This window comes from Vanacampus margaritifer, chromosome 20, assembly GCF_051991255.1.
Source record: "Vanacampus margaritifer isolate UIUO_Vmar chromosome 20, RoL_Vmar_1.0, whole genome shotgun sequence".
Lineage (NCBI taxonomy): Eukaryota > Metazoa > Chordata > Actinopteri > Syngnathiformes > Syngnathidae > Vanacampus > Vanacampus margaritifer.
The window spans coordinates 11469398-11482834 of NC_135451.1; the positions used below are offsets into that span (position 1 = coordinate 11469398).

Sequence of the window (13437 nt, forward strand, 5' to 3'; positions counted from 1 at the left end):
CTCATTCACTGCCATTGACAGCAATAGATGTCAAAAATTAATTTGAACTATTTCTATTTGCTTAACTTTTTTTTTTTTTTACATTTTTGTTAACGAGTATGAAAGCCTAGATTTTTTTTGTACATTTAGAACAGATATAAAATTTGTGATTAATCGTGAGTCAAGCGATTAATTAATATTAAAAATTGTAATCGCCTGACGCGATTTCAAAAAACAAAAAAAATACATTCTTAATTAGGGGCACCAGGTGATTAAAATTTGTATACATAATTAATCGCATGACTTCAGTAGTTAACTCACGATTAATCACAAATGTTATATCTGTTCTAAATGTACAATTGAAAAAAATTCTGGGTTTTCATACTTTTGTTAACGCGAGTTGACAAAAGTGGGAAAAAAATGTTAAACTAATAGAAATAGTTCAAATTAATTTTTGACGTTTATAGCCGTCATTGGCAGTGAAGTCAGGCAATTAATTAGGATTACAAATTTTAATCACCTGATGCCCCTAATTTTTAATAATCTTTTCTTTAAAAAAATAATTTAAAATAATTTATTTTATTTTTTTAAAGAAAAGATTATTAAAGAGACAGTCATGCGATTAATTACGATTAAAAATTGTAATCGCCTAATTTTTAATAATCTTTTCTTTAAAAAATGTTTTTAATTTTTAATTAGCTTTTTTTTAAAGAAAAGGTTATTAAAAATTAGGCGATTACAATTTTTAATTGTAATTTATCACATGACTGCACTAGTTAACTCACAATTAATCACAAATTTTATATCTGTTCTAATACAATAAACAAAATAGGTATACATACTCTTGTTAACAAAAGTGGGAAAATTGTTAAACTAATAGAAATAGTTCAAATGAATTTTTGACGTCTATAGCCGTCATTGGTAGTGGAGTGCAATTAATTAGGATTACAAATTTTAATCGCCTGATGCCCCTAATTTTTAATAATCTTTTCTTAAAAAAAACAATTTATTTTATTTTTATTTTTTTAAAGAAAAGATTATTAAAGAGACAGTCATGCGATTAATTCAAGATTATTAAAGAGAGCCATGCAGTCATGCGATTAATTACGATTAAAAATTGTAATCGCCTAATTTTTAATAATCTTTTCTTTAAAAAATGTTTTTAATTTTTAATTAGCTCTTTTTTTTTTAAAGAAAAGGTTATTAAAAATTAGGCGATTACAATTTTTAATCGTAATTTATCGCATGACTGCACTAGTTAACTCACGATTAATCACAAATTTTATATCTGTTGTAATACAATAAACAAAATAGGTATACATACTCTTGTTAACAAAAGTGGGAAAATTGTTAAACTAATAGAAATAGTTCAAAAGAATTTTTGACGTCTATAGCCGTCGATGGCAGTTAATGAGTTCAAAACATTTTCAACACATCCTTTGTCATACTATTATTGTTGAAATCTGTATTTGGAAGAATGCTGAAAAGTCATGTGTTGATTTAGCATTTGACCTCAAGCTTCTTCAAACAATTTGTATTCTATAACACATCAAAATATCAGAGCTTTGATTGAGAGTACAATACATTTATTGGATGTTCATTCACAAAAAAAAATGCTTATTACTGTTGCATCACATTGTTTACAAAACTCTCAGATGCAGCGTGCAGTGTTTCAGCAACAACGGAACATACATCGAACCCGTGGTGTGTCTGTATCAACTTCATGGCTCCTCAGTATGGCTTCCCTCCAATACCGGAGAGAATCTCCTGCCTTTCTGCAGCAGTGGGCATGTCGGGTTTCGTACCCTCGCCCCTCCTCTGCACCATTAAGTTGTGCTGAGGAGGAAGAAAGACAAGAATAACCACAAACACGAATACTACAAATAAGTGTGTTTTTGGGGCATCACGGCTTTATTATGTGTCGCCAGTAGATGGCGGTGAAATTACATATTTAAACATCACGGCTCAGGTACCGTTAACAGCACATATATTTTTATGTACAGTACAGTAATTCCTTGCATATTATACACTACACACAATGTCATCAAATTGTGTTTTTTTTTTTCCTTGTGGAAACTCCCCAGCTATTCGCATTTTTTGTGTTCTTTCTGTACTGCCCTAAAATGCCACCAGATGGCGCCAAACACCTGTCTCATTACGAAAGTAGTACGGTGTCAGGATTGTCCTTTCTCCAACACGGCTGATATATATGATAAGATCATCAGCAAGCTCTGCACAAGCCTGTAACGATCCTGTTGATTGGAATCAGCTGCGTTGGAGCAGGGAAACATCCAGAACCCGCAGGACTCCGACCGATAGACACGCTGGGTTGTTAGTGGAAGTTACAGAGTCTTCACACAGGTATACTACTACTACTACTGTTGCTCCCAGGTTTAACCCAATAAACTCTAGTAAACGCATAGATACCCAATATTTCCGACAGCTCTTGTATCTCTGGAAGTAGGCTGTGCACATATTCTTATTATAGTTGTAAGAATCCAAACACTTATGCGAGGCATCACTTTCCTAGAGGAAAAGAATAGAAATTGAGCAAACATGGTTAAAACGATACATCCACACCAGAAATATATTGCTTACAAAAAGAAGGATAAGGTCTCACTTCGATGCAAGGGTTTCGGTCTTGATTCCGTAATTTCCTGGAATTTTTGTCCATTTTTTTATCTATGTAGATGCACACACAAAAACGTACACATCCAGCAAGGTTACAACTTTCTATGTATTTTTTTTTTATTTTTTTGTGCAGCGGTAATCAGAGTCTCTTGTAATCATTTGCTAAATTAGCATCTTGTAGTCTATTCACAACCTGAGCAAAGCTATAATGGGGGAAATGTTGTTTTGTTAGCATAAAAGTAGAGCTAACGCCAGTGAGCTCTTAAACAACATCCGTATGAGCACTTTAAAACAATAAAAGTGACAAACTTCTGTGTGCAAAAATGGGTATTGCAGGATTGACAGTGCTTACGTATTACGTTTGTCTTACACTCTTGAACTTTAGTAAAGGACTTGAATTCGTATTTCTACTTTTATAAATTGTTGTTTTTTAGAGTTGATGCGGAGGGCAATAATAGCAGTTCCATTCATTTCAATGGGGAACGTTTAAAAATGTCGTGTCGTTTACACACATCAAATAAGTCTTTATAAAGTACAGGACGCGTGACATGAGAAATATCCATGTCTGGCGTCAATTAAGTAGCAGAACTGTATTGATTAATACACATTAAATGCATTTTATTTGATTCTTACTCAGCTTTGACCTCTAGCTTCCACGTGAAATATTAGTTCATACATAACGCAAAACGACAAGAAGAAATAATATTCCTTCAACTTACTCGTGAATAATCTGGGGAAGTGTCTTGAAGTGGGGGGGTTTAATAAAGCATATATTTAACAAATTACATCCCACAATCCATAGTTTAGTGTCATCTTTATGCTAACGGAACGACTCTGTTTAGCAGGAAGAACAACAACGCAGTAACACATGATTGACATCAGAGACAGCCAATAGGATCCCCCGATTGTTGCTCTCAAAAACTGACAGCAGAGTCAACCAATAGGATCTCCTGAATGTTGTCCTTACAGACTGGCAACCTAACGACCCTATGAGTTTCTTGGCAGGCGTGTACATTCTCCGAACTTATTACTTCAATGGAAATCCGTTTGAAACGCCTAACGTCTTATAGTAAAAGTCTTACGAATATGTTTGGCCAAAAGTCGTCTGTAAGTGAGACCAAAGTGAAAGCGGCAGCGACTTATTCAACATAGTGTAACCTTAAATGGGCGTGACTTCGGTCCAAGTGCGGTTGCATTGCAGCGCACATACAATGGCTGCTCGAAAGATAGGAAAGCAAACAAATTTCAGGCCCGCCGCGTCTAGCAAAAATATGAGAAAAAAATTATTAAAAATTCGGAAAATAGTTGAAAGTCAAGAAAAACACAGCAAAAGGGATGTTGAAGCGCCCAGGGTAAGTTTCATGTAAATTAAGCATACCGTTACTCATTTCTTGAATTAAAATATCGGGGTTATTCAAATTATGAGAGACGGGTGAGCTCGGGAAAAAAGTTTGTGTTAATCTCTGCCCAGTTTGTGACCACAGAGACGAACCCGGCTTGGCTTCGGCATAAACACCTTTTAACAAGTTATGTCCAAGACAGTGTTACCGCGCACCTCTATGAACTCTAATGACTGTATTAAAAAAAAAAAAAAAAAAAACAGTACAGTGGTTAAGTTGATGAAGTTGATCGCAGCCTGCTGACGGCATTCACTGATTAATGATGAACCATTAGTTTATGAAAAAAAAACTAGCAAATCTTATTTTCTGGTGTTTCCTGGTGGCTGCGGTGAATTGTGTTCACGCGACGACTTCGGCTGAGCTTGTCAATCGATCATCATCGATGCAAACCATCTGTTGTCCGGTCTTTACAAACATCTTCGTCGGCTTCATGTCATTTTCTACCGCAATCATAATATTTATAGGGCAGTTCGGGTAACTGACGTTGCTTTCAAGCCGGGAATGATAAGACGCCGCTTGATAAATAGTAAAGAGAGGTAAAAGATAATGTGAAGGCTTTTCCTGACTTGTCTGTGCAACATGTGTCACAGTTTGTCGCTGTCAGCGGCCAACAAAATTCAACTTGTGGCGATTTTTAAAAAATATATATTTATTGTGCTGCAAGTGATAGCGAAAGCAACTTGGCATTTCTGAGCTGGCTAAAAATTTCCGAGCAACTCCGTGCACGTGGGATTCCTTATATAGCCTACGTGTATACTGATTATTTATTTATTTGTGATATTGTTTGCTGCTTGCCCCGAGAATGCGTATTTGTTGTTGTTTTGACTTTGCTGCAATTGTTCCAAATGATTTGAGCAGAAGTGATAAATGTTGTCAGGTTTCCCGTCATTACGTTAAAATATTTAAATAAGAACTGTACCTTATTATTTTTTTAGTCAAAACAAACAGTTCTTTATGACTAAATGCAGATGTATAGCAGTTAAAAGTGAAATACAACTGAACTATACATAGGCAGTGATTCTTTTGCCTACCACTAGAGGGAGCCCGCATATCACTAGTTGTACCACACTTTGGCAATCACTGGTCTATTCCGTACAGTTTGTTTGTATCATCTCCATATTTTTTTTTACAGCACAGTGAAGAGAGTCCATTTAAAAATATTTTCGACATAGTTTTACAGGTCCCACAGTCACTATCAAGAAATGAGAGACTGTTGTAAAACGTCACTTTAGGAAGCGATTCTGTTGTGCATATTGTGTAGATAATATGTATGTTGTGTAGTCTGGATTTACATTGCAGTTCAAGTTATTCAAATGTACTTTAGCGGCCATTTTTTAGATTGCTTATTTGAGCGCCTCTCTCCCTTTCAATATTGTCATATATCAATTTTCAACAAAACTTTTTTTTTTTTGCAACATTAAGAAACAAATATTTGTCACAAAGATGATAAGAAGTTCAGAAAATTGTCCAAAAGAAGTCGTAGTTGGCGAAAAACCAACTTGTCCTAAGACATCCTTTCTCCAACACCTCCAAAAGAATTCACATGTCCTTATAACATCACAAAATCCATGTGAAACAATAATCAATACATGTTGGAAAAAGTTAAACAGACAGAAATTTGATTTGATTGAAACACAGCATTTTATAACCAAATATCTTTTTTTTTTTTTTTAAACAAATGCTTCATTAGCCTATTCAACACAAAACCCTGAAGCCATTTTTTTTTTGCCAACACAAAGTACACAGTGGCAAAAACCACTACAACAACAATTAACCCCCATTTATTGCATTTGCAGTAAAAAATGACAACAGTTCAATAAACCAGAGATATGGAAGAGTACCAGTGAAATGTTGTTCTTTACGACCATTTAAGTATCTTAAAAGGAACTAGTGAGTTTCTGGTTCGAATCCCTGTTGGAAATGTTGTCATCCAACTCCCTTGCTAGAGTTGTACTGACAAGTATCACAACCTGATAAGTAACCTTGTCAAATCGAATGAACAATACTGAGCTCTCCAAAGAAAAAAAAAAGTAACCTTTGACCTCGCGTCATTTACTCTCTGTCTCTCTCAGGCCCACGAGCCCGGACGATGCTGAGGACGAAAAACTGGATAAGGTACTTACACCGGCACAATTTGGCAAGTGCGCCTCTATCCATGTAACCGGTCTGCCTTAAGGTGCCATGGCCACAGGAACCCAGGGCCACCTCGTCGACCCAGGTGTGGAGAAAGCCAAGCCCGCGCCGCCCATGGGGAGGCGCAAAAGAGCGGAGGGGAAGCCAAAAAGGAATTTCCCTTGCCAAGACTGCCAGAAAGCTTTCAACAGTCTGGAGAAGCTGAAGGTGCACTCGTACTCGCACACGGGCGAGAGACCGTACTGCTGCTCCCACCCTGGCTGCGCCAAGGCTTTTGTCTCCAAATACAAGTTGCTAAGGTACAGATAAGCAGACGTGGATCTTTTTGCTATGTTGCGGTTGTAAACCTGTTCTCGGTATAGATCTTTTTTTAATGACGTCATAATCGGCGCTTCCAGGTGGCAGGAGGTGATTGATTACAACTGACTTGAACCAAAAACAAAAAGCAAAAAAAAAATTGTGCTTGGGGTACATACATGTTGGTTTACCAATAATTCCACCAGAGAAAGCCACGTTTTTGCCAACTAGAAGTATTACAAATTAGGGATGCACGATAATATCGGTGGCCGATAATTATCGGCAATTATCGACCAATTTGACGTCATGCAGATAAACCAGATTAAAGGGAGCCATTTTCAGCAATAAAAGTGAATATTTTGTACACAAATTTTATAACTACACTATTTTTCATGTACAATTATTGCCTTTAAGAACTCATTTTGCTACGTGCTGTCGACTGAAGATGACATCACCTGCGCTGAGGAAGTAGGTAACGACCAATCATGGCTCAGTTTGCTAACCAAGCCCAGAAAACAGGTGAGCCATGATTGGTCGTTACCTACTTCCTCAGCGCAGGTGATGTCATCTTCATTTGACAGCAAGTGGGGGGGGGGGAGTTTTAAAGGTATTAATTGAACATGAAAAATAATGTAGTTATCAAATAAACCAAATAATAAAGAAAGCGGCCAAAAATTATCCGCAATTATCGACCAATTTGACATCATGCAGATAAACCAGATTAAAGGGAGCCATTTTCAGCAATAAAAGTGAATATTTTGTCCACAATTTGATAACTACATTATTTTTCATGTACAATTATTGCCTTTAAAAACAAATTTTGCTACGTGCTGTCGACTGAAGATGACATCACCTGCGCTGAGGAAGTAGGTAACGACCAATCATGGCTCAGTTTGCTAACCAAGCCCAGAAAACAGGTGAGCCATGATTGGTCGTTACCTACTTCCTCAGCGCAGGTGACGTCATCTTCATTTGACAGCAAGTGGGGGGAAAAAAAAGTTTTAAAGGTATTAATTGAACATGAAAAATAATGTAGTTATCAAATTAATTCTGGGCAAAATACTAACTTTTTACTGCTGAAAATGGTTTAATGAGTCAAGCATCCCTTTAATAAAGAAATTGGCAGATAATTATCGGCAATTATCAACCAATTTGACGTCATACAAATAAACCAAATAATAAAGAAATCGGCCAAAAATTATCGGCAATTATCGACCAATTTGACGTCATGCAGATAAACCAGATTAAAGGGAGCCATTTTCAGCAATAAAAGTGAATATTTTGTCTACAATTTGATAACTACACTATTTTTCATGTACAATTATCGCCTTTAAGAACTCATTTTGCTACGTGCTGTCGACTGAAGATGACATCACCTGCGCTAAGGAAGTAGGTAACGACCAATCATGGCTCAGTTTGCTAACCTATCCCAGAAAACAGGTGAGCCATGATTGGTCGTTACCTACTTCCTCAGCACAGGTGACGTCATCTTCATTTGACAGCAAGTGGGGGAAAAAAAAGTTTTATTGAAAATGAAAAATAATGTAGTTATGAAATTAATTCTGGGCAAAATACTACCTTTTTACTGATGAAAATGGTTTAATGAGTCAAGTATCCCTTTAATAAAGAAATTGGCCGATAATTATCGGCAATTATCAACCAATTTGACGTCATACAATCAAACCACATAATAAAGAAATCCGCCGATAATAATAGACTTGCCTTGTGGCTCAAGTTGTGCCTAACTCCTCAACCCCTCCCCTCTCCTATAGTAGTGTCGCGTGTTTGTGATGTCATAATGCGCGCGACCTCGTGTTCACAGAAGATGCCTCATGGCGACATGGCAGCCGGCGGTGTGGGCTTTTGTTACTCTCTCACCAAAATGTTACCCTCATGTTTTTGTTTTTTTCCATTTTTAAAACATGACTCAAAATGAGTTAGTTACTAGTTGTCTTTTAACTAGAGATATTAATAAAATTCAGCGTATTTGTACCGGCACATGTTCGACTTATGGTAGGACTCCAAAGTCCCATCCTATAAAATTATCGGTTTACTTATCGGTTTATCGGCATCGGTTGAAAATAGCATTATCGTGCATCCCGACTAAAAAAACGTCTTCACTTGATAATTGCCAATATCAGAATACTGAGTGCTCATCTGGTGTCTCTTTCCCAAGGCACATGGCAACTCACTCACCAGAAAAAACCCACAAGTGTTCATACTGTGAAAAAATGTTTCACCGCAAGGATCACTTAAAGAATCACCTCCACATCCATGACCCGTACAAGGAGGCGTTTACATGTCAGGAGTGCGGCAAGAGCTACAACACCAAGTTGGGCTTCAAACGCCACCTTGCCCTTCACGCCGCCAACAGCGGAGATCTCACCTGCCGAGTGTGCCTGCAGCCATTCCCGAGTACCGGAGTGCTTTTGGAACACCTCAAGAGTCACGCCGGCAAGTCGTCTGGTGGGACCAAAGAGAAAAAGCATCCCTGCGAGCATTGCGAGCGGCAGTTCTACACCCGTAAAGACGTCCGGCGCCACATGGTGGTTCACACGGGACGTAAGGACTTCCTTTGCCAATACTGCGCTCAGAGGTTTGGTCGGAAGGACCACCTGACGCGTCACGTGAAGAAGAGTCACCCTCAGGAGCTGCTGAGGGTGAAAACTGAGCCGGCTGATTTGCTGGAACCCGTTGCCTATGACTTGTTGTCCGGGGGCGTTAAGGGAGAACTCCCGGACGCGCTGACGACAACGCCGCACCAGCACAACTTCTACGCCGGCCCCATCCTGGACTCGGAGCCGTTCCCCAACGCCGCGCACCTGCTCTCTTTGAAGTACCCGCTGGCCTCCAACATTACCTCATACGCCGTCTCCTCGCAGGAGAACCTAAAGGGAGAACTGGAGAGCTACCTTTTGGAGCTACAGAGCGGCTTGCCCTCCTCATCCTCCGCGGCGCAAGATCCGCAACTCCCAATCTGCAAACTTGAGACGGGGGATCACGTGGACATGCTGGAAGAATCAAGCGAGGGAAGGTCCTTGTCCAAAATCGCCACGTCGGTGGCGACGGCTGCTTTGGCGAGCGACTCGCTCGCGTCGTCCTCCTCCCTGATGGACTTCTCGCAGCTTTTCAATTTCTTACCGCTATACAACCACGCGGGGGTCTGCGAGGGGCAGCATACGCTGAACGAAGACAACCTGCACCTCCACCTGCCCCAAGAGCCTTCCGAAGGCCCCGAGGCTGCGCAGAGTCCACTTCAAGGTCAAGCTTCTTTTATTTGCAACTTGAGCGCACCCACCACATTGCCCCGCTTCCATCAGGCTTTTCAGTGATCCAGTAAAAGGTTTGAGCACGACACGCACGTTACATACTATCACGTATTGAGCAGGACAGTGAAGCTCTGTTTATCGTGAGGGATACTTTAGATCATTTTAACTTTTCCACATACTTTAACCCTGGAGAACCCACGGGGTCAAATTTGGCCCCTATAAATTCTGCTACTCAAATAACAAAGACCTTTTTTTTTTTTTTTTTTTTTTACAAATTTAACTTCAAAAGTCCAGAGTGCCACTTCTGACCCCTGCATGGGGCCATCTAGTGGATGAATATTGCACTTACATGAGCCAGAGTGGTGGTGACAAGATGGCTAAAATACAACAAATAAAACAAAAATAGTTATTATAATAGTTTACTGACAGTTTTTGTTATTCCGATTTTTCGAAATGATATCCCTAAATCCCAAAGGGTCAAATTTCGCCCTAATCCTAAATTAGGGAATAAATTGAAAAAAACATATATTTTGGTGTTCGGTGAACTTTATAGCAGTCATTTAAGGTATAATTCAGAATTTTCCAAAGAAGAAAAGAAAAGGTTCTTGGGTTCTCCAGAGTTAAACGCACTTAAAAGGGAAAAAAAAAATCTTGACAATATATTCTATGCAGCCCCACTAGTCTAAATGCGGTATTCTGGTTAATATTGTGTTAGTGGAGTTAAGCAGCAAAATCCAGCAGTTTTGATCAAATTCAGAAGGCGGCCATTTTGCCACCATCAATGTTGCTCAGGTCTCGGGCAACAGCCAATCACAGCTCAGCTTCATAAAACAGGTGAGCTGTGATTGGTCGTTGCCTGAGCCCTAAGGAGCTGTGATGTCATCATCAGTCGACAGAAAGTGGCAAAATGGCCGCCCCCTGAGATGGGTTAAAACAACTGGATTTTGTTTCATATTCCACAAATAATAATATTAATCAGAATGTCATGTTTAGACCAGTGAGGTCACATATAACATATTATTGTCAAGAAATGTTTAAGGTTGAATTCCACTTGTAACATTTTAAAACACACTACGTAAAGTATTCTTTAGCTCGTGTTTCTTGCTGTCAAAAAATGGGAGACTATCGTATGACATCACTCTAATGACATCACAGTTCGCCAAATAGGCAGCGTGTTCTTGCTTTAAGCTGTTCATTCATCGCTCCCAGTTGAAGTTAACTGTAAAACTGACACATAAAACAAACTATAATTAAACATTGTATATTTAAAGACCCCCGTAAAGTGAATTGAGAGATTTGTTGAAGATATTTGCTAAAAATGTGCAAAGACTAGCACCACCAGCAGTTGGCCCTACGTTGTGCTGAATTGTGGCGATATAGCTTTTAACTGTTTTGCGCCGTTTCTTTTTTACTATTTTTGATTTGTTTGCTTGTTTGAGCGTGGCTAAAATAGCATGAGTACACTACATAGGAATTTGTTCACATTAGTGGTTGTGAGCTGCTTAGATATTATTGCTAGCTACCACTACAGCATGCAGTTAGCTAGCTAGCTAGCCTCTTTTTATATACTTAGCAATAAAATAAAAAAAATGCCATTGAATTTGGCAGGGTTGTTAACAACAGTCTTCTCTGTGACGTGTCATATTTAGAAGACATTTCTTTTTACTTTACAGAGACTTTAAACACTAAAATGTTCAACCAAACATACAATAACGAGTTTGCTAGCTTAATGCTAACATCATATGAATCGCCATAGACAGGTTAACGCAATTAGCATCAATTTTGTTTTTTAAGTATACAATATTTAGCTCTCTTTCATTTTCATGAGTCAGTTCTACCGTAAACGTTACTAGTTGTAAATAAACAGCTCGAAGCAAGCACTAAAAACACCATCAAAACAATCGAGAGGAAATACAACACATACAATACATGAATACAAATGACAATTGAGAAATCATTCCCACAATCAGGTTTTGTTAATAAATCCAATATGGACTCGGTCGTTAAAATGTGGCAATTTACAAAGATTGATTTTTTGACTGAAAAACATTTATAATTTAGTTAGAAAAATGTGTCTATGAGAGGAGAAACAAATCTGCTGGTTTTGTATACATTCAGTTGGAGAATTGTTTTTCACCATCATTAGCAAAACTGTGTCTAGAGTGCAACAAACCTTCACTAAAATAAATATAAATGTCATTGCAGATGATAAACGCAACCAACAACAGTACTACACTGACACTCAAATTTTTCAGAAATATATACATGAGTAATTGCTATGTTTTTATTAATCCGCCTGACTTTCTTTGGTTGACACTTATATAAAGATTGAGCATTCTTTGTACTTTTTTTTTTTTTTTTGCTTGCTTGCTTGCTAGCGTTTGTATTTGACTTTAAAATGGCAGCCGGTTTCAAAATGACCAGGCCGTCGTATTGACACCATCCCATTTGCTAGTACTTAACACATCATAGACTAAAAACAGCTGCTGACTATTTACTTGATCAAGATCATCCATTCCTGTGATTCTACTTTCATCTGTATCAGTACACGCGTGCCTAATTCTGATAAATGATTAATATCGTCCAAGTAAAAGCAAAGGCAAGTTTCTTGTGGAGGCGCGTAGTTGCCAAAAAAGTAGGGAAGTAAAATAGAGAATACTCTGTGAATAAGGATGGCAAGGGGAAAAATGGGAGTAGTATTGAGAAAAAGTTTAGAAGTAATAATCATAAACATAATAAATATCATATTATTAACTCATTCACCGCCTTTGACGGCTATAAACGTCAAAAATTTATTTGAACTATTTCTTTTTTTTTCTCCTTTTTTTAAAAAACAAATAAAAAATTAATAAAAATGTTTTTTTTCTCTTTTTTTAAATATATATATACATATATATATATATATATATATATATATACATTTGAACTATTTCTATTAGTTTAACATTTTTTTTCCCACTTTTGTTAACAAAAGTATGAAAACCCAGATTTTTTTTCAATTGTACATTTAGAACAGATATAACATTTGTGATTAATCGTGAGTTAGCTATTGAAGTCAAGCGATTAATTAATATTAAAAATTGTAATTGCCTGACGCGATTTAAAAAAACAAAATATATATATATTTTTTTAAATTAGAGGCATCAGGTGATTAAAATTTGTATACATAATTAATCGCATGACTTCAGTAGTTAACTCACGATTAATCACAAATGTTATATCTGTTCTAAATGTACAATAAAAAAATTCTAGGTTTTCATACACTAGTTGACAAAAGTAGGAAAAAAATGTTAAACTAATAGAAATTGTTCAAATGAATTTTTGACGTCTATGGCCGTCATTGGCAGTGAATGAGTTAAGGATGAGGTACTAGGAACTACTGAGTATTATAGTTGTGCGTTTGAATTTCTATTTTTAATAGATTTTTGTATTATTTCATACTTGGGCGGTTCAAAAAATGTATTTGAGAGCTTTTGTCAAGCTTTGTAAGTTGTCCCCTAAACCAAAGAAAATCAAACATGACCGCTGCAGACTTAGCTGCTAGCTAGCTGCTAGCTAGCTGCTAGCTAGCTGCTGAAACATTACTGTAGCCTGTATTTGTATTTATAGCTCATATCTCACCTCATTCAGCTAATTTTTTAATGTATACATACAGTATATACAGTACATCAATTGACCAATAAATTGCCTTATTCGATTGGAATTTTTAAATCCTCTTTGTCATGCTG

The 13437-nt window shown here is 37.4% G+C and overlaps 2 protein-coding genes across 3 annotated transcripts; one reads left to right on the forward strand and one right to left on the reverse strand.

Moving 5' to 3' along the window:
- Positions 1-1543: 1543 nt before the first annotated feature.
- Positions 1544-3495, reverse strand: chchd7 (coiled-coil-helix-coiled-coil-helix domain containing 7). 2 transcript variants are annotated; one of them, XM_077555120.1, is made up of 4 exons: positions 3330-3492; positions 2600-2661; positions 2407-2505; positions 1544-1815 (listed from the first exon to the last, which is right to left on the reverse strand). In XM_077555120.1, the coding sequence occupies exons 2-4, from the start codon at positions 2651-2653 to the stop codon at positions 1711-1713; spliced, it is 258 nt and encodes an 85-aa protein (XP_077411246.1). In that variant the 5' UTR covers positions 2654-2661; positions 3330-3492; the 3' UTR covers positions 1544-1710. The 2 variants fall into 2 exon arrangements, with proteins under 2 accessions (XP_077411246.1, XP_077411245.1); XM_077555119.1 differs by lacking the exon at positions 1544-1815 and having other exon boundaries at positions 1868-2505; positions 3330-3495.
- Positions 3496-3805: 310 nt separating this feature from the next.
- On the forward strand, positions 3806-10370 carry plag1 (pleiomorphic adenoma gene 1). The gene is made up of 3 exons (XM_077555118.1): positions 3806-3962; positions 6083-6442; positions 8617-10370. The coding sequence occupies exons 2-3, from the start codon at positions 6192-6194 to the stop codon at positions 9770-9772; spliced, it is 1407 nt and encodes a 468-aa protein (XP_077411244.1). The 5' UTR covers positions 3806-3962; positions 6083-6191; the 3' UTR covers positions 9773-10370.
- The last annotated feature ends 3067 nt before the right edge of the window (positions 10371-13437 follow it).